This window comes from Drepanopeziza brunnea, assembly GCF_022702325.1.
Source record: "Drepanopeziza brunnea f. sp. 'multigermtubi' strain 214-2 chromosome Unknown ctg1, whole genome shotgun sequence".
Taxonomy (NCBI): Eukaryota; Fungi; Ascomycota; class Leotiomycetes; order Helotiales; family Drepanopezizaceae; genus Drepanopeziza; species Drepanopeziza brunnea.
Window position 1 is genome coordinate 1,591,374 of NW_027094064.1, and position 20,591 is coordinate 1,611,964.

Genomic DNA, 20,591 nt, shown 5'->3' on the forward strand with positions numbered 1-20,591 from the left:
AAGTCTAATTTCTTTTTATTATTATTTAATAATCAATTACAACTATCGCTTTTTTATTTGCTACGCTTTTAAATACAACGCTATTTATTGCTTTATAAGGTCGTCCTTTTCTTATTTAAAATTATCAATTTATTAATCGTAAATTAGATTATCGCGATCAGGTCTTTTTATTAATACTTTTAAATAGCTTTTTTATTAAACGAACCTTTGCTTTCGGACCGACCTTTTTTTACCGATATATCAAGCACTACGGCTAAAGAAAATAACGCAAGCTAAAATAAGTTAATTAATAAAGCAATTAAAAATCAAGCGATTAAAGGTCGAGCGGCTAAAGGTTAAGCGGCTAAAGGTTAAGCGGCTAAAAGTTAAGCAAATGAAAACGAAGCACAAGAAAGTAAAGCAAATATAATACGCAATAAAAGCGTAGAAAAAGAAAACTTAAATTTGCAAAGTAAATAAAATAAATTTATATTTAATTAATTAAAGTATTATTAATACTTTTTCAATTACTTTGCTTAACGCAAATCTTTATTTTTAATTTAGCAAAGCTTAATTAGCTACGGATGCGCTAGACTTTACTTTTATTAAGCGCCGCGTTATTACAACTCGATAGTTATCCGATTAATATTTGATTAGTAAATTAATTAATAAATCAATTGCAAATAGCTAATAAGCATTTACAAAAATTCTTAACCTTACTTTTGCTAAGCGCCGCGCTATTATAACTCGATAGCTATCCGATTAATATTTAATTAATAAATTAATTAATAAATCAATTGCAAATAGCTAATAAGCATTTACAAAAATTCTTAAAACCTTGCGCAGTATTACAAGTATATAATAAAAAACCGATTTATCTTCGTCCTTTTCCCGCCGAATTTCTTAAAGTCAAGCTAATAAGTATTAATTACTTTATTAATTAATAATTGCTAATTTCTATCATTTTAAATGACGCTTTTTAAATATTAATAAACTCTCGCGCAAATATAAACTAGTATTTATTATTTTTTAAACCTCGATTCGATAATATTTTTAATTCATAATTAATAAATATTTATTAATTAAATTTTTTTTTAATAAACGCAATCAAATTTACTTCGGCTATTCAATCCGAAATAAATAAAAGCATCGTTTTTAATAATACTAGCATAAGTATTAATAGCTTTTAATAAGTTTAATCTTTTTAAACCTTTTTCTTTCGTTCGCTAATTGTTTTAAAACTGCTTTAAAAGCAATATAATAATCGACGAGCTAAGCGAATGCATTAGCTCAGCTTTAAAACGAAGATCCGTCTTACGACTTAAATATTAAAAACAATTCTTTTGCAACTGCTAAACTTTCTTTTGCTTTTATTAACAATCGTATTAAAAAAGCTTTCGCGCAAAAGGCTCTTAAAAGGTCTCTTACTATCTCGAGCCTAATTATAGCTATAAAAACCGCGACGAAAACGATGCTTTATAATAATACAAATGAAAAAGAGTAAAGCGATAATAAAGAAAACTTAAGTAAAAATAATATTCTTTTTTCTTAATATAAAAGAGCTAAAAAATCACTCTCGACGGCTAAAGCTGCTCGCTTCGTTTTATTAGCTAGCAAATCATTTTCGGCAGCTAAAACTTCTTTTCGTTAAAAATCTAAAAAAAGCAAGTATTTTAAAAAGTCTGCAATTGTTGCAAAAAAAAAAAGTCTAAGCTAACGAAAGCGCCGTCGCTATAAGCTAAAAAGTAAGTTCAATTAATTAATAAATTAATTCTTAAGTACAATTACTAATTTATATAGCTATTGCGTTAAAAGAGATCCGACGATATTAAAAAGGCATCGAGCTTTTTATTAAAAAGACTCTTTTTTAGCGTCTTATTCGAAAGATCACTTACGATTTTAAACAAAACTTTAAATTTTAAAGCGGTGCTTTAAAATGTTTATAAGAAGCTTTAAAAGCATTCCTCGTAAAAGAGTTTAAAAGTAAGTACTTATATATTTATTTATTAATCGATTTACTAATCGATTTACTAATCACTTTTAATAACGAACTTATATGCTATTTACGTTAAACGAGTAACGATTTAAAACAAAGATATAACGTTGGTTAAGAAATTGCGAGAAATCATAACTAAAAGTTTTATTTAGTAATTTTAGTTTATTATAATATAATGCAATATAATTATAAAGTATAACATATATGATTAATAAATATAATAAATAAATATAATGATTAAATAAAATTAATAAATATTCGTAAACTTATTTTATTTTTAGCGGCCTTATATATATTATTTTTAGCTATCTCATTTTAAACCTATAGGGTTTCCTTATCTTTCGTAAGGAATTTGACTTAAAAAAATCCTCTTTATAAGGTTTAAAAAAAAAAGTCCTTTATCGGCCAAGACCTTATAAGGGGAATGGGGAGGAAAACCTTATAGGGCCCTCACCCCATGGAGCAGCCTACTTTTTTGTTTATTATATTGACTTTAGATCCGCTATCGAAAAAAGATTTGCTTTTAATTATACCGTCGATATTAATAAAAACTTTTAAGGTTTTCATCGTTACTTCAGAGCAATTGCGAACGATAAGTTGTTTACGAATTTGCGTCGCTAAAAAGTTTAGCTTGCTTTTTTTATTCCGACTTAAACGTCTAATAGTTAAAGCGTTTATTAAAATAAGCTTATTTTAAAAGACTTTTACGTTTTCTTTAGCATCGAAGACTATTAAAATATAATAACTTAATAGCTTATCGAAGCGAAAATTAAATCCGAATAAGTCTTTAATTTAAACTTCGATTCTCGATTTTACAATCGCCGCTATTGCTTTTTCTTAAGCTTTAATAATAACGTAAAGGTCAATAAACTTCTTTCGTTTATAAGTCTTCTTCTTCTTTCTTTTTAACATTCGCTAAGTAATCTTAACTTCTCTTTTTATATCTTTTATAGCTTCGTCGGCTTTAGCTAGTTTAAAAGACTTTTTTTTAATTATATTATCGAATAATTTATCTTCTAAGTTTATTTTAATAGTAATACTCGATTCTTAAGAAGCACGCGCCTTAAAAATGCCGTAATTCTTTTCTTTTTATTATCGGATATTCTTTTTGATCTTAATAAGCTTAGATCTTTTCGAAAGCGAAAGAAGCTTTTTAGCTTTGTCTTTTGCGGTAACGTTGATCTCGACCGAAGCAACTTTTATACTAAATAAATAATTAAGCGTATTAATTTATCTTATAATATTGATATTTTTAATATCGATTAATCTTTTAAAGATAATAATAAGCTCACTTAACTAATTAATTAATCGTTGCGTATTTTGATCTAGCTGATATTAAGCTAGCTATTAGATTGGTTGTTAATAAAAAAGCAAATGTTTATAAGTCTTAAGTCCGCTAATAAATCGATTTTTTAAAATATTATCGTATTTTGTTTTACGAACGTTTAGCATAATAGATTTAAACTAAGTCTTTTTTTGCTTCTTTTAAATAATAAAAGCATCGATCTTCTTAAGTCTTAAGCAAAAGCGTTTATAATCACTAATATAAATATATTTTTTATTAATTATGTCTTTAAAAGCTTTATACTTATCTTAATATTAATAAAAAGCTTAAGTTATATTTTCGAAGTTCTCGCAAAAGTTATAATCTTACATTTAGTTCTCGTATCTTTTACTTTTTTTTTTTCTCGTTTTTATAGTCCGTAGCCGATAGCAGCAATATAAACTCTCTTTTTGAAGCTGACTTTACTTTTAGCATCTTAAGTAATATATTTAATAAAAGCTTCGTCGTAGTTTTCGAATCGAACTTAAAATTAAGATTAAATAAAGCGTCGAGAAAGTAAATTAGCGACTTAGTCTTCGAAGTAATCAATTCGATTATAAATCGCACCGATCTGCAAATTAAAAAACTTTTTAATTATAAAACTTATTTTATTAATTTCTTTTTTTTCATTTATAAACCGTAGTTCACGAGTAAACGGCATTACTATTAAAGCTTTTTTAATAGACTCAAACACGCTAGCTAGCTCGGTATGCTCTTTAACTAAAGTCTAAATATCTTTAATAAAGTTAATTAAAAAAGACTTTTCTCGGTTTATAGCTTTAATAGTCTTAGCACTTTAATCGGTTTTAAAAGCGAATGCAGCGAAGTTTTCGAAAGCGGCATAAAAGTTTAAGTTAAGTTCGTCGACTTTATAATGCTTGATCGTTTTGTTTCGGATTCCGACGAACAATTTAAAAAAGAACAAGCGGCTTTATTCGATTTTGCTTAAGAAGTGCATTAAAGTAAGTCTTTCGAAGACTCGAAAGAAAGTGCGATAATAGTTTTTCAAGTTATTAACGTCTTGTTTTTACATAGCAAATTTCTATAAGAAAGCAATCGAGTTTTTAATCTGCTAAGTATCGTTTTTACGAAACTTAGCTCTTAAAGCCTTAATGAAAGCAGCTTAATCTTTTTTAACTTTTTATTCGAGCAAGTTCTTAATAACTTTTTTGCGAAAGTTATTATAATAACGAAAAAGCTTAACGAAGCGATCGTTAATAAAAATATTAAAGTTATCGCAAGTCTTTTCGTACTTTTTAATAAAGTCGATAATATTAGCACTATTAAAACAAAGAGCTCTTAAAGCACTTAGCAATAGCATGCGAGCAGTTATAAAAGCGTGCAAGATAACAGGATCGATTATAACTAACATAAGACCTAATAGAAAAGAAAAAAGAAAAAAAGTAGTATTGGTTTTAAAACTAGTATTAGTTTTAAAAAGCATTTTTAAAGCAATTGTTTCCGATAAAAGTAAAGGTTTTAATTAAGAGTCGAAGTAAAATAAAAATAATCTAAAGCTTAAAAGAATACGATTAAAAGATTTAATAAATTTAAAGAATTCTAATAAAAAAAAAAGTAATTCGGCGTTGACTTCGATATTAAAAATCTTAAAAAAGTTTTCGGTATTTTAAAGATCAAACATGTATATGTAATAAAAATGATCGAGTTGATAAAAGGTTTTTGAATTGTTTGATTTTAATTCGTAAACCGGGTTCACGAGCTAAATAAGCGATTTTTACAAAGTATTTTCGATTCGAGATTAAAAAAAGTAGACTTTTTATAAAAGTAAATTAATAGTTAAAATTAAAACTATAAAAAACTTAAGAATTAATTGATTAGCTTCGCTAATTACTTTAGACTATATCAACTGCTTCAATTCAAGACGAAAGCTAAAATATAAAAAGGTATTTTTATTAATAAATGAAAATTCTTTTTTATTAATAATAAAAAAGAGTTTTTGCCGAAGAGCCGAAATATTACACTTCGGCTATTGCGGCGTTTTAGTGTCCGAACTTATCGAGAATAGGTTTTTGATTGTTTTGAAGTTGTAGTTGAGTATAAAAAAGAACCGAATGATAAACGAAAGTCAACTTGACTGCGAATCAAGCGATTGTAATAGCTGTATAAAGACAAAGACTAAAGGTTTGACTCTTTGCGTAAGTCATTAAAAATATAGAAGCACTTAAAAAAGATATACCGTATAAAAGCTTAGCTTTAAAGCTAGACCTTATAGTCTTATAAAAGAAGTGCTAAAAAAAATAAGTAGAAAGCTCGTTGATTGTCTTAGCTAAAAGATGTGTGCCCTCTCTTATAGAAGATGGGTCCGTTTAGTGTGGCCTTAGTGCCATAGCAGGTGCCCCATCAAGCAAGGTGTTTACAGTAATTCGTAAAAAGGTCTAAGGTCTCTCTTATAAAAAGAAGTATTTAAAGAGGTTTCTTTTTTATAATAAATTATTAGATAAATTATTTCTTGCGCCAATTACGTTTAGATTTATTCGGTTTTTATTATTATTTATTTTATAATTTACTCAAATATATGAAGATTTTTATGAATCGAGTAATTAGCTCGTTGGTGACACTACAAAGAACTTGGTCCTTTGCCCTGGTGAATCATTAAATAAATTATTTCTTACATCATTACCTTTATATTTATTTAATTTTTATTATTGTTTATTTTATTGTCACCTACGGTGACCTAAGATAAATTCCAGTAGTTATGGTAGTGGTTAGTCATCCAATCACGTGAGACTATTCTATACCGGTCTGGCAAGATGTCTGAGCGTGCCAAGACTTTTATTCCATATCAATCCATTGAACTTTTTTCGGAACGAGTCGGCCCGTTTAATTCATGTACAACAGCTAAGCCTAATTCAGCCACCGCTATTGATTCTGCCAGCCATATGTAACGCACGTCGCTGCTACACGTAACTTACGTAAGGCTGCTACACGTAACCTACGTAAGGCTGCCACACGTAACCTACGTGAGGCTGCCACACGTAATGCACGTCGCTGCCTTACGTAATACGTAAGGCAGCTAGGCTGCCACACGTAAAGCACGTCGTTGCCTTAAATATAAGTAATTCGCAAAAGAGTATAGGATTTCCTTAGTAAAAAGGGGGGTTTAAGGGGGTCTCCCCCTTATAATAAATTATTATATATAAGTAATTCGCAACAAGGTATAAGATTTCCTTAGCAAAAAGGGGGGTTTAAGGGGGTCTCCCCCTTATATTGAATTATTAAATATAAGTAATTTTTAAAAGGGTCTAAGGTCTTTCCGGTAAAAAAGAGGTTTTGAAAAGGGTTTTTTTTTATAATAAATCATTAAATTAATTATTTCTTACGTTATTACCTTTATATTTATTTAATTTTTATTGTTATTTATTTTATAATTTACTTAAATATATAAAGATTTTTATAATCGAGTAATTAGCCCGTTGGTGACATTACAAAGAACTTGGTCCTTTGCCCTGGTAATCGAGTAATTAGCCCGTTGGTGACATTACAAAGAACTTGGTCCTTTGCCCTGGTATATCAACGCTTTAAATTTTTTATAATCGGAATCGATCGATTGAGCAAAAGTTCACCCGCGCATGTTGTTCCTTGTATCGCTTGCTAAGTAGGAAAGAGGGGGGGTGGGGTGATAGTAAAGGGTACATTGCTATGCAATTGAAAGAAAATAAAGATTATTTGCTTATTAATGTACGTTTTCGGGGACGGTTTCAAGTTCGAGGACGGCCTTAAGACGGCCTTAAGACGGCCATAAAACGGCTACAAAACGGTCTTAAAACGGTCTTTTCATAAAAAGACCGACTTTTATAAACGACTATTTAATCGATCAAAACAATCTTATTTTAATAATAATTTTTTAACGAAAAGACGAGCTTTTATAAAAAACGAATTAATCGATTAAAATAGTTTTATTTTAGCTACGATTTAAATAATTTAAATCGTTTGTTTTCAGATTCTACTCAATTTTAAGTATCGGCTTAAGGTGATCTACTAGCTATGCCAACCTCTTGAAACCGTCTTTTAAAGAGACCGTCATCGGATTGTCAGCTGACGGTTTAAATAACCCCTTATCTGCCTTTAAGGTAGTTATTGATTCTAAATTATTACTTTAAGATCCTTCTGAGCTCTTATATGAACCCCGCGCTCTCGTGAGTTCCTTTAGGTAATCGCTTAAGGTCGTCAAACGGTCATAGATAACCGAAATTAATATAATTAAAACCACCTTCTGCTTCCCCATCATTAAGAAGAATTATCTTCTTACAGGATCCTTCAAATTCGAAAGTTGCTATAAAGGTAAGTTAGGATCTTAAGTATATATCGGAGGTATACTAAAGGTGGAATTAATGACTTTAAATATAGAATCAAAAGAATATAGATTATATTATGCTTATGCCTATTTGTATTCCAGTTCTAAAGTTTGTATGCTTTCCTTAACAAACCTCTACATGATCCGGCAGTGGTGCTCGACGAAGCAATTTTGCATGCGTTCATCGCGATCCGGGCTCGGATCTCTACCAGATGCAAGCCTTGTTCCTTCTGCCATCTCTATTGGGAAATCTTCTTGTCCTGCTCAAGTAAGCGCCGCAGTCGATACTCCTGGGCCCTTCTCCAGATGATTATCATCGTTTCCTCTCTTGTCCCTGCACACTCTCCTCTCTCGTTGCTCCATTGGCCCTCATCTCCAGTTCCTTAATCTTCTTCTCGAGGCCCAATCTTTTGGCAATCAATGCACCTCGTTGTTCCTCGAGCTGAGCGATCTTGTCGGCAGTTGTCGCCTCGCGGGATTTCTCAACCTTCTGAACGATATATCAGCATTGCGAGGATAACATGCAGGCTCGACGGGATACTCGAGTAGCGTACCTGCTTGATCTCGGACCGAGTCTTCAGCCCAGCCCCATACCAAGCTCCGGTCGCTGTCACGGCAGCTATGGCTCCAGTCCAGACAGTTCGGCGGATCTTCTGCTGTTGTGCAGAAGCCATGTCTTTCCGATGTTATCAAAGGCAGCCCAGCCCGTTCTGAATCCTCGTCGTCGCACAGTAGGTACCGGTACTCCACGGTCGTTGTCAAGCGTCAGGCGCAGGGAGGTCAGAGCTTGGGGGGCTGCCTGGGCGGGTCGTGCTGCACCCACCACCAGCGCTCAACCCCAGAACTCTCTCCAGGTCCGCTCTGCCAGCCTATCCTTCAGCACGCTGCCTTCCTGCCGCTTCCTTCTCACTTCGTCCTGTTCTCTTCTGCGCGAGTAATCCCACGGGCGCAGTTCGGTGTCCGTCGTGTCCGTGGTGTCCGTCGATGAAGATGCAGAGACCACGGATCCCCACGACGTTCTGCGCGAGAGCGGTAGGGGTGGCAGGTGTGGCAGGTGTGGATCTGTTGTGGAAGAGGGAGAGGCGACGGAGCTGGCCGCAGATGCAATGATGTGAAGGGATGAGGTGAGCAAGCGGAGTGCAGCGTCGGCCATTTTCTTCACTTTTGCTTCAGTTCGAATTCGTAGTATCCTACATGTAGGTATTGGTCAATATTGGTATTGCCGTGCCCGGGAGGGGTGAGAAGCTGAGGAGGTGAGGAGGTGAGCTCAGGTACCTTTCTTTATACGGGGAAAGGGGGTGGGTTTTTTTTCCTTTGTCTTTTTGACGAGAGGAGAAACAAAGGGAAAGTTGCAAAGATAGTATTACATTTGCTGTACTTCTATCGTTTTGCAAGCGCATCGAAAACAGCACACCAGGCGGGCCTTTTTGGTGGGGGCCGGGTAGGGTGGGCAGCAGCATCATAACCATTCGCCATCACTCCCTCTCGGGTTCCCGTTTCAAGCTGCCCTCTCCAAACCTCAACACGGTGGTTGTTGATACTGTTTTGCGACTGATACAGTTCTGCGACTGCGAGTGCAACTCGCTTCAGACTGTTGACCAGACCATTCGAACCTCGGAAACAAACACCAACCATGACCACGCCCCGCGTCTTCATTGTGCGTCATGGCGAGACGGAATGGTCGTTGAATGGCAGGCATACGGGCACCTCCGACATCCCCTTGACTCCAAATGGGGAGAAGAGAATCATTGCCACTGGAAAGGCCTTGGTCGGGGACGATCGATTGATTGTCCCGAAGAACTTGGCACACATGTTCATCCCCTCTCCTTTTGCAGGATTCAGGTCCAATTCTAAGCTTCAGCTAGCTACGTCTCCCCAAGAACACGCGCCCAAAGAACCCTCGAACTCCTCTACCTAGGCTGCCGAGCCAAACTGCCATGGCAAGAGAAGCGACCGGTCGGTGACGGAGACATTAGGACTGAGGCCCATGTTCAGATCACAGAAGACATTCGGGAATGGGACTACGGAGATTATGAGGGTATCACAAGTCCGCAGATCAAAGAGATGAGGAAGAAGGCGGGATTGCCTCCTTGGGATATTTGGCGCGACGGATGCCCGGGAGGAGAGTCAGTCCAAAGTCCCCCCCCCCGTTAGGTTGCTGCTTCACACAATGGAAGTTGATGGACCGCACAGATCCCCAGAGGAGGTCACCTACCGATTGGACCGCCTCATCAAAGAGATTCGGGAAAAGTATCATGCCTCAGTCATTGGCCAGCCGAAGTGCAAGACGCCACCCGGAGACGTCCTGCTAGTAGCCCACGGCCATATCTTGCGAGCTTTTGCGATGCGGTGGGTAGGCAAAACGCTCCAGGACGGACCGACATTCTTGCTTGAGGCTGGTGGCGTTGGGACTTTGAGCTACGAACATCACAGCCTGGATGAGCCAGCCATACTGCTGGGTGGTAGCTTTATGGTTGACGCCGTGGAGATGGGAGAGGAATTGGGGAAGAAGGAAGAAATGAACCTTCTAGAGAAAAATTGAACAAGCTTTAGGAAGCAATTAGAAATAACGACTAGAGATATATAGATAGTTGAACGATAGACTTGCTGAGTAACGGACTTTAATGGGAATTCGTGCCAGCAAAGGTTCAGCGATCGGTAGATGGTTCATCTAATCCGCTATAATCGTGACATCGCTCGCTCTCAAATGGTCAAAACTCCCCTCGCTACTGTTCCCGCTCAACTCCTTCTCACTATCCTCAATGTCAAAAATCTTTCCCGTGACCATCACACCCCCCTTCGCCAACTTCTCTCTACGAACTTCACACTCCTCTAATGCCAACCTCGGCCCATCGCCCATGATAAATCGTCGATGCCACTCGCCCACAAACATACCTTCAGGATCCGCATTAGCCCGGATCTTCCTCCACTCCTGCAAACGCTCGCCATACATCTCTTCGATATCGTGGCTCGTGCACTCGAAGTTCTTCGCCCAATGTGGCTTCCCGCCAAGTTCTCGCATCAGGAACTCGAAGCCTTGATAATATCTGAACTGGCACGGGGGGTCTGCATCTTTCGGACGGTAGAGAGTAGCGTTGAGGTAGAGCGTGGCTTCCTCGGTGCAGGTTGGGTCGAGGTGTGGACGGGGAGTGGTCGAGTTCGAGGTCTCGGTTACACGAACTTCAACGGGGGCGTGCACGTATAGGCCGTCTGCGGAGTAAGGAATCCCATGGGGGACGTAGTCTTGGTCCGAGGGCGTGAGGTGGTTCAGCCATGAGCTGAGACGACGGAGGGCTTCGGGACCCTTACTTAAGGGAATCGCCCACTCATTGACGAACTGGCTGTACAGGCAGTTCATGAGGAGAGCTTCCCGCGATTTCTGGATGGCGCAGGTCTTCGAGCCGGCGGCGAAGCCGTACTGCATACCAAAAACAAACCATTCGATCCATGGGAGAGCTGACGGCACATATTGTGAAAAGTAGAGGAGGTTGTGGTAGACGGTGTATCCGAGCCAGTCACCGTAGTAGCTCTTTGGGGGCGGCTGCGGAGCCAATTCTGTCTTTTCGGCGGTCCACACTACAGCGCGGCGGGTGTATGGGAACCACCATACTCGTACGAATTCGGTCTGTGTCCAGAGTTCCTTCTCCCACGAATCTAACATCTTCCGGTCCGAGTCGACAACCTGTTGCCAGGCCAGTGTAAATGCCGGCACGGCTTGGAAAGTGATCTCGACGATGATGCCCAAGGCTCCCAGGGAGATGAGAGCTGCCCGAAAGAGATCCGGGTTTTGGGATGGCGAGCAGGTTTCCGTCTTGCCATTCGCCAAAGTGATCTTCAGAGAGAGGATCGACTGAGACAAGATGCCATGGCGAAGCGTACTTCCATGCGTCCCCGTGGAAATGGCACCAGCTATGCTCTGCTGGTTGATGCTGCCCAGGTTGGGCATAGCCAGGCCAAGCTTGTCCAGCTCCTCGCCCACGGTGAAGAGGCGTATGCCGCTCTGCATGACGACCACACAGCTCTCCTTGTCGACGTTCAAAATCCGATTGAAATTGTCGAGGTTAACAAGCCACGACGAGGTGCATGTCATGTCTGAGGGCGAATGCCCGCATCCGACGGTTGTCAGGCGACGCCGGCATCGTCGCGCGAGGTGCACCAGCTTCTCGACTTCTTGGATCGACTGAGGCTGGACATATAGCTCGGGGGAGGAGTGGAAGGTACGGGCCCAGGTCGACTGGGTATGATTTCTCACTGCTCGAAAGGGGATATCGTCTTTGAACTCGTGTAGAGCGGTGGTGATGGCAGGGTCCATCTCGGCCGGCGGTGGATGTGAAGATGGGTGGGTAGGTGTACTCTCGAGATGCGGCTAAGTGCCTTTAAATGAGAAGGTGAGTTGATGAGAAGAGAGGAGAGGAGAGAAGAGGAATCTCATCCTCTGCGATAGTGGAAGGGCATCATAGGCATGTATATAAGGGAGCCGACTGTTGAGACAAAGACCACAACGCCCCCGCGGGGTTGTGGAAGAGTCGAGTCGAGTCGAGTCGAGTCAAGTCGAGTCCGGGTCGAGACAGCCAGACAGTCTGACCGCCTTTCGGGGGAACGACTGAATCGTGTCCACCCGAGCCCGTCGATATTCCAGACATTCTGTGAGAGCCGATGCATCAAAACGATAAAAAAATATCCTGCAGTCAACGAAGTTTCTCGGTCCCGGGTTGAAGCGAACGGTTGATCGACGCATGGGTACAGAGTCGATTAGGTTGTAAAAAGGTACGGAAGTGCTGACTAATCACTCTCCTTGGGCAACATAGGCAGTACCGGTACCGGTATATATAGGTACAGCATGTACTGTACCTGTATATCCAATAAACACACCTCGCCTGTCGCGGGTAGGATTGTAAATACGGTGAATTCAGTGACCCAAAACTTTCCTGCCCTCTCCTCTTCCTACCTGAGAGCGAGAGCCGAGTGGTAATCGAGTAACCTTCCGATAAGGCCCATCCACCACCGCTTGATGGTCGTCGAGATTGGTCGAGCTGAATGAAATACATACGTAGCCGATGTAAACAAACATGGTGTTCCGCCCCTCGAGTCCCGACTCATGGGGAGTAAGAGTATCCCATTCGCATTCGAATCTTGCAATAGGTAGCTTCCTACACGTCTCCTTTGCATTTGGCCTTTTGCATTTGCGGTCATCTTGGAGGGGGGATATCAATCTCACTGGACAAGGATCATCGAGGCTGAACTCAGATTCGATGTCCTATGTACGGCCACTTCCACAAGGGACTGGCTAGCCAGCGTCCCTTTCGGCCAGCCCGGAAGTGCACAGCGGCGTACCTCTTTTGCAAGATGCACACGATAACACTTTATTCGCATGAAGGACCTCTCCATGATCGCCCAACGCGGTGGCTTCTCCCGAAATATGATGCCCCTTGGAAAGCCCAGGCGGACGATGGGGTAATATCCGCCTGGTATTAAGAGAGAATCTCAGGATCGACTTGCACGGCAGCCCACCACTTCCTCGAAGTAATCGTTTTGTTCGACAAAAAATCAACTCAACAATGCTCCATGTCGCTTTGCGGCCTGCGCAGACCCCCGCCTCTACGTCCGAGACGAGAGGCAAAGCAAGACAAGGGAAAAGGCAAGGAAGAGCCAGTACTCCTCGATGGGTGCGGCGATGCGGGTCTCATCACGGTCGACGAGGATAAATATATATACGACTCGGAACGGAACGAGCAGCTACGAATTCGCAAATCCTCGCCGGACTTTGAATTCGATTGGGAGCGAGAAGACCAGTTGAGTACTATCCTGGAGAACCTCGAAGACGGCGGCAGCCAGAGAGACGGAAGTTCCGACGGCCACCCAACACCACCACCTCCTGTCACGCCCACCACTCCAGAAACCGAGCCGAGAAAGGCCCGCGGCTTTCGACCTCGGACGAAAAGGACTCGCTTTGAAGAACGCCTCTCGAGCCCAGCAAACAATCCGAAGCAATCGCGAGCAGCAGCGAATATGTCGTCTATAATGTCCGGTCGTAGGACGCCCGAGACCCCGCGCCCTATTGCGGCCCCACCAAGAGATGTGAGTGTGTGAATATCAACACCAGAGATGAAGACCCCGTAGAGCGACGACGACGTTGCCGCGGGAAGAAGCAGGGCAGGATGGACGGATGCATAGATGAATAGACAGATAGACGGATAAGTGGAAAAAGGATGCAAAGATGGAAAAGCTAATGAATGCCGTCTCACAGCTCGAATCGATAGCCTACATCGACAAATCTCTCGTCTTTGAACACTTCACCACGAACGATGCGTGGGAGCTGGGATCTGCGCTGCGAAACCGTCTGCTACCCATCCCCACGCCCGTCGTAATCAACATCGCCCTGGCGAACCAGAACCAGGTCCTCTTCCACACCTGTACACATCCTGGCGTGATGCCAGACAATGACAATTGGGTTTCGAGGAAGCGGAAGACGGTCCTGAGATGGGGCTGTAGTACGTGGTATATGCACTGCAAGTTTGAGGGCGACGAATTCGCATTTCGCGACAGGTATGGCTTGGGCAACAGTGCTGGGGAATATGCTATCCACGGTGGCGGAGTTCCGATCAGGGTCACAGGCGTCGAGGGGGTTGTTGCTGTCGTTGTCGTAAGTGGATTGAAGCAACATGAGGATCACGGTGTCATTGTCGAGGTTATACGGGAGTTGTATTATTAACGAGGGGATATCGGATATGTTAATACCAGGCCGGAGCGAGCGCGTGTAGAAACTCCCACGAGGACATGTTGATTTACATAGCGTGGGATGTCGGGAAGATTCATGTGACCTATACCTCCCTTTTGTACTGATTAATCTGTTTCCTCACTTTCGTAAATATATTGCAGCTATCTCTCGATTCACATACACTTTATTTCTTCTCTGGTTTTTTATTGATTCACGCATTTCTATCTCGAGTCTGTTTGTATCTTCGGACCAGGTGTGGAGAGTGGTGGACCAGTGTTGGTTCAGCGAGCCGATCAAAGTGTTCGTTTCTGTCTTTGGGGGCGTGCCGTGTTATGATCGTTGGTTTGCCTTATCCTGAGGTGCATGTTGATATTGTCTTCGTATCTAGTTTTCCAAATTCGACGCTCCGAGCCAGGCAGGATCATGTTCCTATTGCCGTACTCGCTGTGATGAGGCTTTCAGCTACTGTGATTTACTACAACTTCAAGCCTATGATGGGAATAGGCAGATGGCCAGTCAATACGATCCTGCAGTATTGGGACCAGATGCCTCGCTAAATCTGCTGATGAATGGGTTGATTTGGTGATTCGGAGTGATTTAGGATTTTCTTCTATTTTTGACGCCCCGTAATTTTCTTATCACATACTTACCTTCTTCACTGCCGGTAGCTTTCAGCCAGCCCAGCGAGAGTACCTTCTATCTCCACTATCAAGAGTCGCATAAATCAACCCTCCCATTCAACTCTTCAAGCACTTCCTGTCGTTTGCAACTAGTTCCTTACGCGACAGGCGTGATGGGCTACGTGGAGGGGTGACATTGGGGGTCGCCCAGCTCTAGACTTGGGGCCAATACTTCAGCATTTATTTTGCACTGCTCATCTCGAACGCCTTTTCCTATCATGCGCCGTATTGGCCTATTGTCAGCCATCTCGGAAGGATATTCACAGCTGCAAGGCAGCTAAAAGCTCCAGCAAAGGCGCCCCCCCCCCCCGAGCCTAAACAGCCATATGGCTCGCGAGCTCATGTCCCTCCACAAGGTCCAGGATGTATTCCAAGTGAAAGGTACGCTTAGGACTCATCTTTCAAAATGACGAGTAAAAACGCTGTTCAGGAATATGAAGCATATGCTCAGATATATTGCGGACATCATACAACCATCACAGAAGCCTGTACCTGCAGAGGAATCAAGAAAAAGGTTCGAATGTGTCAATGATCATGGCAGCAATTATAGTTCCTGATCAAAGATTGCCTGCATATAAACATTGCTGTCTATTGAATATTGGCGGGACTGCATATACCGCTCTGCTCCACAAACAACCCTACCTATAGCTTCACCCCCTTGGCGAAGAACAAACTCCTGTTATTCTTCTTCTCGTTCTCCGAAAACACAAACCCATGCCCAATCACCTTGTATTCAAACTTCGCACCCACGCCAGCATCCTCAAACATCCTCTTCACGTCATCCTGCGAAAAGCCATTATGGGTAACCGTATGAGCAGCCGTATGGCTATGATCACTATGCCCTCTGTTTAAATCAGCTCTCCTTCTCATCGAACCAGCAACGAAGTACTAGACCTACGAAACATGAGAATGTGGCACGAAGTCGATGATCATCAGCACGCCACCCTTCTTCAACCTCTCCGCCAATCTCTTCGCTGCCAAAGCGGGATCGTCAAAATGATGGAACCCTAACCCCACAGCGGCGATGTCAAAGTCGAAGAACTCTTTCCCCGCAAGCTCTGGCGGGTTGGGGTTGTTTGCGTCTATAAGATTGCCACGTGTGGCGTGCATTTCGGATTCTGAGATGCCTTGGTTCAGGGCTGCGGTGTTGTATTCGTGCACCATGCCCTCAGTGAGGTCGATACCGATGCTTTGAGTGATATAGGGTGCGAGTGCCTGTCCAATATGTCAGAATTCCCGACCTTTGCCTAAAGGGAGGAAGAAGGGCGACCAACACGTGATACCAGACCAGTTCCGCATGCATAGTCTAGCAATCGCACAGTCTTCTTCGGTGCCACCGACGAATCTTCGTTCTCAGAGCCTGAAGAGTCTTCAGCCCAGTCTACACCGATCCATTCATGATGCTTTCGAATCTCGTCGATGACTTGCTGAAAGGTTTTAGCGAACCTAGAATTGTACGTTGAGGACGCCTCACTACATTGAATAGCAGTCAGCAATGACCCTGTCTGATATGAAGCCTATTTCATACAGGCGAGAAACTGTAACAGTAGAAGAAACCTACTTCCAGTGGGCGTGGTTACGCTGAGTGCTTTCGGACATTTCTTCTATCTAACAAAGCTGAAGGCGTAGGTACGTAGTTAAATATCATGAAGGTAGAGATGGGGGTGATGGGGGTGGTGGAGGTGACGGAGGTGATGGAGGTGATGGTGGTGATGGAGGGCCGGCGTCAATGAAAACCAACTCGCTTAACTCCGGGTACTTCTCGCCTACTTATACCCTAGACTCTAGCTGTCCAATCAGAGGCAGCCCAGGTCAACATACATGTACCTACTCGAGACATGGGCTGAAGAGACCAGAGGAATTGACAAGGCACAACTCATACGTGTGAGCAGCCTGGTTTAGTAGCAGTAAATTATCAGATCAGCGCCCGTTCAAAAGCAAGCAGATGGACGAATGTGCTCAAGTATTTGATATCAATGATCTATTGACTCTCAGCACCCATTCGATCTATCAATGACACACCACACCAATTTTGCTCAAATTGCGCCGACAAACGCCTCACCATGCATGAATCTTCTCATACGTCGTGAAAGGTTATTCCGCGGTGCCCTCGGCTGATGGTAAGGGGATGGCCTTGTAGAGCAAGATCAAAGCAGAGTGAGACTCTCCGCCACCAGAGAGGGTGACAATCTTGTCCGCCTCAACTTCCGAGACCTTGTCATCGTTGAACCACCACCAATTTCCATCTTCCTCGCCTCTTTTTCCGGTCTTGGGATCAAGCGGACCTTGCTTTTTGACATAGGCAGTATAATGACCACTGTCTGCACTAGCACCCTGGTGAGTGACTATTCCACGAAGCTCATAGAGTCCTGACGTATTGGACCCATCATCTGCAAGCAGGTCAGGATGGATCATAGCATGGAGCTCCTTTTTGGCCTCGAGGACAGCGGCAGCTTTCTCGGCATCGATTTCGGCGTCGGTCTTGTAGACGACATCTTCCATGACAGTGTCTTCACCAGACGCAGCCTTGCTGTCCTTCTTGGCATCTCCCGTCTTCTTTTCGTCGGCTTTCTTAGATTCCGATGCCGAGTCAACGATGCCTGCAGCCTCGTCGGCAACCGCCTTATCGTGTATCTTCTTTTGGCGTTTACGAGCTCTCTCAATATCCTCCTCGTCCTTACGTACCTCACGGACCTTGTCTCGGACTGGAACCAGCATCTTCTTGAGCTCATCTGTGCAAAATTCCACAACATCCAGCTCGTCCGGGAAGGTTACCTTGCGCATGATCTTTGCTTTCTTTTGAGCCTCGCGCTTCCAGAAGAATCGAACGAAATGTACCGTCAGATACTTTGGCAGACGCGCGATCTTGGACTTTTTGGTATACACGGCATTTCTGCCGAGAAGTTCCGAATTCTTCTCCAGCTTCTCTTCCAGACCAGCCAAGATGCCGTCTCTCAAATGGTTTGTTGTTCCACTGATATGGCAATCGAGCTTCAGAAATGCGACTTCAGCATTCACCGGTTCCTCTCCGAGATCCTTCGCGGCCTGCTCATCACATTCAGTAATGGATGAAAATCTTCCAGCCATGTACTTATCGACAAATGTAGTTTCCTTTGATCCATCCTTGATCATCAGCTTCTGACGCAGTTGCGAAACTATCTCCGACCAAGCTTCTTCAGCATCTTGTTGGGCAAAGCCATGGCCATTCTTAGCCTTCTCAGCGAAACGGGGAAATGCGGTACGTAGGGCGTTGAGGAAGGCCAATGGCGGGAATCCGTCTTGAGTTTTTCCCATCTGTGTATACAGGTCCCGAAGAGCTGCTGTAAGATCCGCCGAGGCTCCTAAGCCACCCAGTCCGAACATACCGAGATCCCCTAAGCCAGATGGGCCCGCGCTACCAGGAGTGGGAGCAGCGGTATAACTGGCCAATTGTTGTTGCAGCTCGGGAATCGCTCGCAACGTCTGCAAAGCCGAGTTCATATAGCAAGTGTTCCCCAGATTTTGTAGACCAGCAGGCGTGGCACCAACTTGTTGAGCGGCCTCAGCTTCAGTCATATCCTCCACGAACTTGATCGCCTCCTTGGGTCGCTGGAGAACACCTGCACCAAGGGGTGTGCCCATCATCATGAACGTCTGGCCCGGCTTCGCGCCGAGTTTTGAGAGGTCCGTATCATCCTTGAGTTGTCCTCCCTTCACGAGAATTTTTTGCCGCTCTGGTTCAACACCAGTGAGGGAGAATAGTTGGTACTTGAACGTTTCACCGAGTGATGTAGGGTCAAGGTCAACTTCGTACTTCTTGCCCTGATGCTTGACGATGACTGCAAAATGTTAGCAAGCAACTACAATTTAGAGCACAGGGAGGGCTTTACCTGGGATAGACATAGCTCCTAGCTGGTATTTTCGTTGTTTCAAAACGAGCCGGCACTTTGGAAATGTTTGTAGTGGCCTCGGGGTCCAAGGCGGTGGGGGGAAGTTCTCGTCTAGAGAAGCTTGGAATCACCGATCGTAGATTCTTTGCGGAGGGGAATTTTCAATGTCGGCCCAGGATACGCCGCACAGGGAGTTGATCAGACAAGTGATCCGAAGAGGAGAGATGGAGAGGATGTGTGGGAGAAGATGGAGACCGAGACGCAAGGCGCCTACAGTACTTAGCGTGACTGAGGACCGGCAAGCGATGCCTGCCTCCTAACGCCGAACTTCAACCCCACCAAAGCGACGACGGGGTCTAGACAACGGCAGCAGTCAATCAACTCCACAACGAACACCATGGTGAGCTCAAGGACCCTACCTCCAGTTCTCGATTTTCTGCTAATCTGCCGCAGAGTACATCACTGAGGCCCTATCTGCAGTGCGTCAGGTCGTCCTTGACCAGCGCGCTTTGTCTTTCCAGTAATCCCCCCTCCCTGATATAGATATATCTCTTGCGCATCGCTCATTCAACAGACTTCGGATCGCAGACCAGTGAACGGCACAATTGTCCAGAAGTGGAGGCCCAGACATCTCCCGAGGTCCTGCTGAATCCTTTGACCGTCGCCCGGAACGAGAACGAGCGAGTCCTGATCGAGCCGAGCATAAACAGTGTGCGGATCAGCATCAAGATCAAACAAGCAGACGAGATAGAGCATATCCTGGTCCACAAGTTTACGAGGTTTCTCACGCAAAGAGCAGAGGCCTTTTTCATCCTGCGGCGAAAGCCGGTCAAGGTAGGTTGGGGATGGATTGATCATCAGAGACCAAACTGACAATGCCAGGGCTATGACATTTCATTCCTGATCACGAACTTCCATACCGAGGAGATGCTGAAGCATAAGCTGGTGGATTTCATCATACAGTTCATGGAGGAGGTCGATAAGGAGATTTCGGAAATGAAGCTATTCGTGGGTATTTGTCTGCTTTCTAGTCAGAGATCACTACTGACAAGCGTGTAGCTAAATGCACGAGCAAGATTCGTAGCAGAATCCTTCTTGACACCTGTGAGTAACTTCAGCTTGTGGTGGCCGTTTGTTACTGATGCCGCATTAGTTCGATTAAAAGCGACATTGCGGTTGGGGTGTGGTGCTTTGCTCGGTGGTTGCAGGTCTTCAGCACCGAATGGATCATGCGGCATTTGGGAAATTAGAAAGAAGACAAGATCCAGTGATCAACTCAGTATCACAAATGAAATAAATTTGTGGGCGGATGTTATCTCACATCACCTTTCATCCTGTGGTGTCAAGCCTGGCATGGGCAAGTTGTCCTTGTCACAATTGCTGAATTGCTCACGGGCGGTACTGTTATCACTGGTCAAGCACGTTTCGATTGATTGGGCGGTCTGAGGAGAAATAGAATATTCGATGCAATACTTCTACTCGCGATAAGACACTTCGTCAATCCATTCCTTCATGCCAATAATTAACACCGTCGACGTCCACAAAAGATAGATTTCGGCAATCGTTTGAACAGCCTCTATGCCTCAACCAATCTCGCTCGACTCCAGCACGTTGCATCGGTGATGTACTCTCCCTGGATTTCCTCGAGCGATGCTTCGATGACATCAGTATCTTGATTATCAACGCTGACGTTGGCCATCCATATCAGAC

General features: G+C 43.1%; 8 protein-coding genes across 8 annotated transcripts; 3 read left to right on the forward strand and 5 right to left on the reverse strand.

The window, feature by feature from the left end:
- Positions 1-7,927: 7,927 nt before the first annotated feature.
- L3040_000218 (uncharacterized protein) lies at positions 7,928-8,288 on the reverse strand (the record flags this gene model as incomplete). Its single annotated transcript, XM_007297460.1, has 2 exons — positions 7,928-8,104; positions 8,169-8,288. The coding sequence occupies 2 exons, from the start codon at positions 8,286-8,288 to the stop codon at positions 7,928-7,930; spliced, it is 297 nt and encodes a 98-aa protein (XP_007297522.1).
- A 158-nt stretch (positions 8,289-8,446) lies between these two features.
- On the reverse strand, positions 8,447-8,767 carry L3040_000219 (uncharacterized protein; the record flags this gene model as incomplete). The annotated part of the gene is made up of 1 exon (XM_066155059.1): positions 8,447-8,767. The coding sequence occupies one exon, from the start codon at positions 8,765-8,767 to the stop codon at positions 8,447-8,449; it is 321 nt and encodes a 106-aa protein (XP_066013120.1).
- Positions 8,768-9,247: 480 nt separating this feature from the next.
- On the forward strand, positions 9,248-10,156 carry L3040_000220 (uncharacterized protein; the record flags this gene model as incomplete). Its single annotated transcript, XM_007297459.1, has 3 exons — positions 9,248-9,426; positions 9,480-9,740; positions 9,808-10,156. 3 exons carry the CDS (start codon positions 9,248-9,250, stop codon positions 10,154-10,156), a joined length of 789 nt encoding a protein of 262 aa, XP_007297521.1.
- A 129-nt stretch (positions 10,157-10,285) lies between these two features.
- On the reverse strand, positions 10,286-11,926 carry L3040_000221 (uncharacterized protein; the record flags this gene model as incomplete). The annotated part of the gene is made up of 1 exon (XM_007297458.1): positions 10,286-11,926. One exon carries the CDS (start codon positions 11,924-11,926, stop codon positions 10,286-10,288), a length of 1,641 nt encoding a protein of 546 aa, XP_007297520.1.
- A 1,253-nt stretch (positions 11,927-13,179) lies between these two features.
- On the forward strand, positions 13,180-14,326 carry L3040_000222 (uncharacterized protein; the record flags this gene model as incomplete). Its single annotated transcript, XM_066155061.1, has 2 exons — positions 13,180-13,692; positions 13,862-14,326. 2 exons carry the CDS (start codon positions 13,180-13,182, stop codon positions 14,324-14,326), a joined length of 978 nt encoding a protein of 325 aa, XP_066013121.1.
- A 1,328-nt stretch (positions 14,327-15,654) lies between these two features.
- On the reverse strand, positions 15,655-16,611 carry L3040_000223 (uncharacterized protein; the record flags this gene model as incomplete). The annotated part of the gene is made up of 4 exons (XM_007297456.1): positions 15,655-15,856; positions 15,911-16,227; positions 16,287-16,485; positions 16,574-16,611. 4 exons carry the CDS (start codon positions 16,609-16,611, stop codon positions 15,655-15,657), a joined length of 756 nt encoding a protein of 251 aa, XP_007297518.1.
- A 495-nt stretch (positions 16,612-17,106) lies between these two features.
- On the reverse strand, positions 17,107-18,894 carry L3040_000224 (uncharacterized protein; the record flags this gene model as incomplete). Its single annotated transcript, XM_007297455.1, has 2 exons — positions 17,107-18,830; positions 18,882-18,894. The coding sequence occupies 2 exons, from the start codon at positions 18,892-18,894 to the stop codon at positions 17,107-17,109; spliced, it is 1,737 nt and encodes a 578-aa protein (XP_007297517.1).
- A 384-nt stretch (positions 18,895-19,278) lies between these two features.
- Positions 19,279-20,043, forward strand: L3040_000225 (uncharacterized protein; the record flags this gene model as incomplete). Its single annotated transcript, XM_007297454.2, has 6 exons — positions 19,279-19,281; positions 19,335-19,401; positions 19,456-19,715; positions 19,764-19,889; positions 19,941-19,985; positions 20,035-20,043. The coding sequence occupies 6 exons, from the start codon at positions 19,279-19,281 to the stop codon at positions 20,041-20,043; spliced, it is 510 nt and encodes a 169-aa protein (XP_007297516.2).
- Between the last annotated feature and the right edge of the window lie 548 nt (positions 20,044-20,591).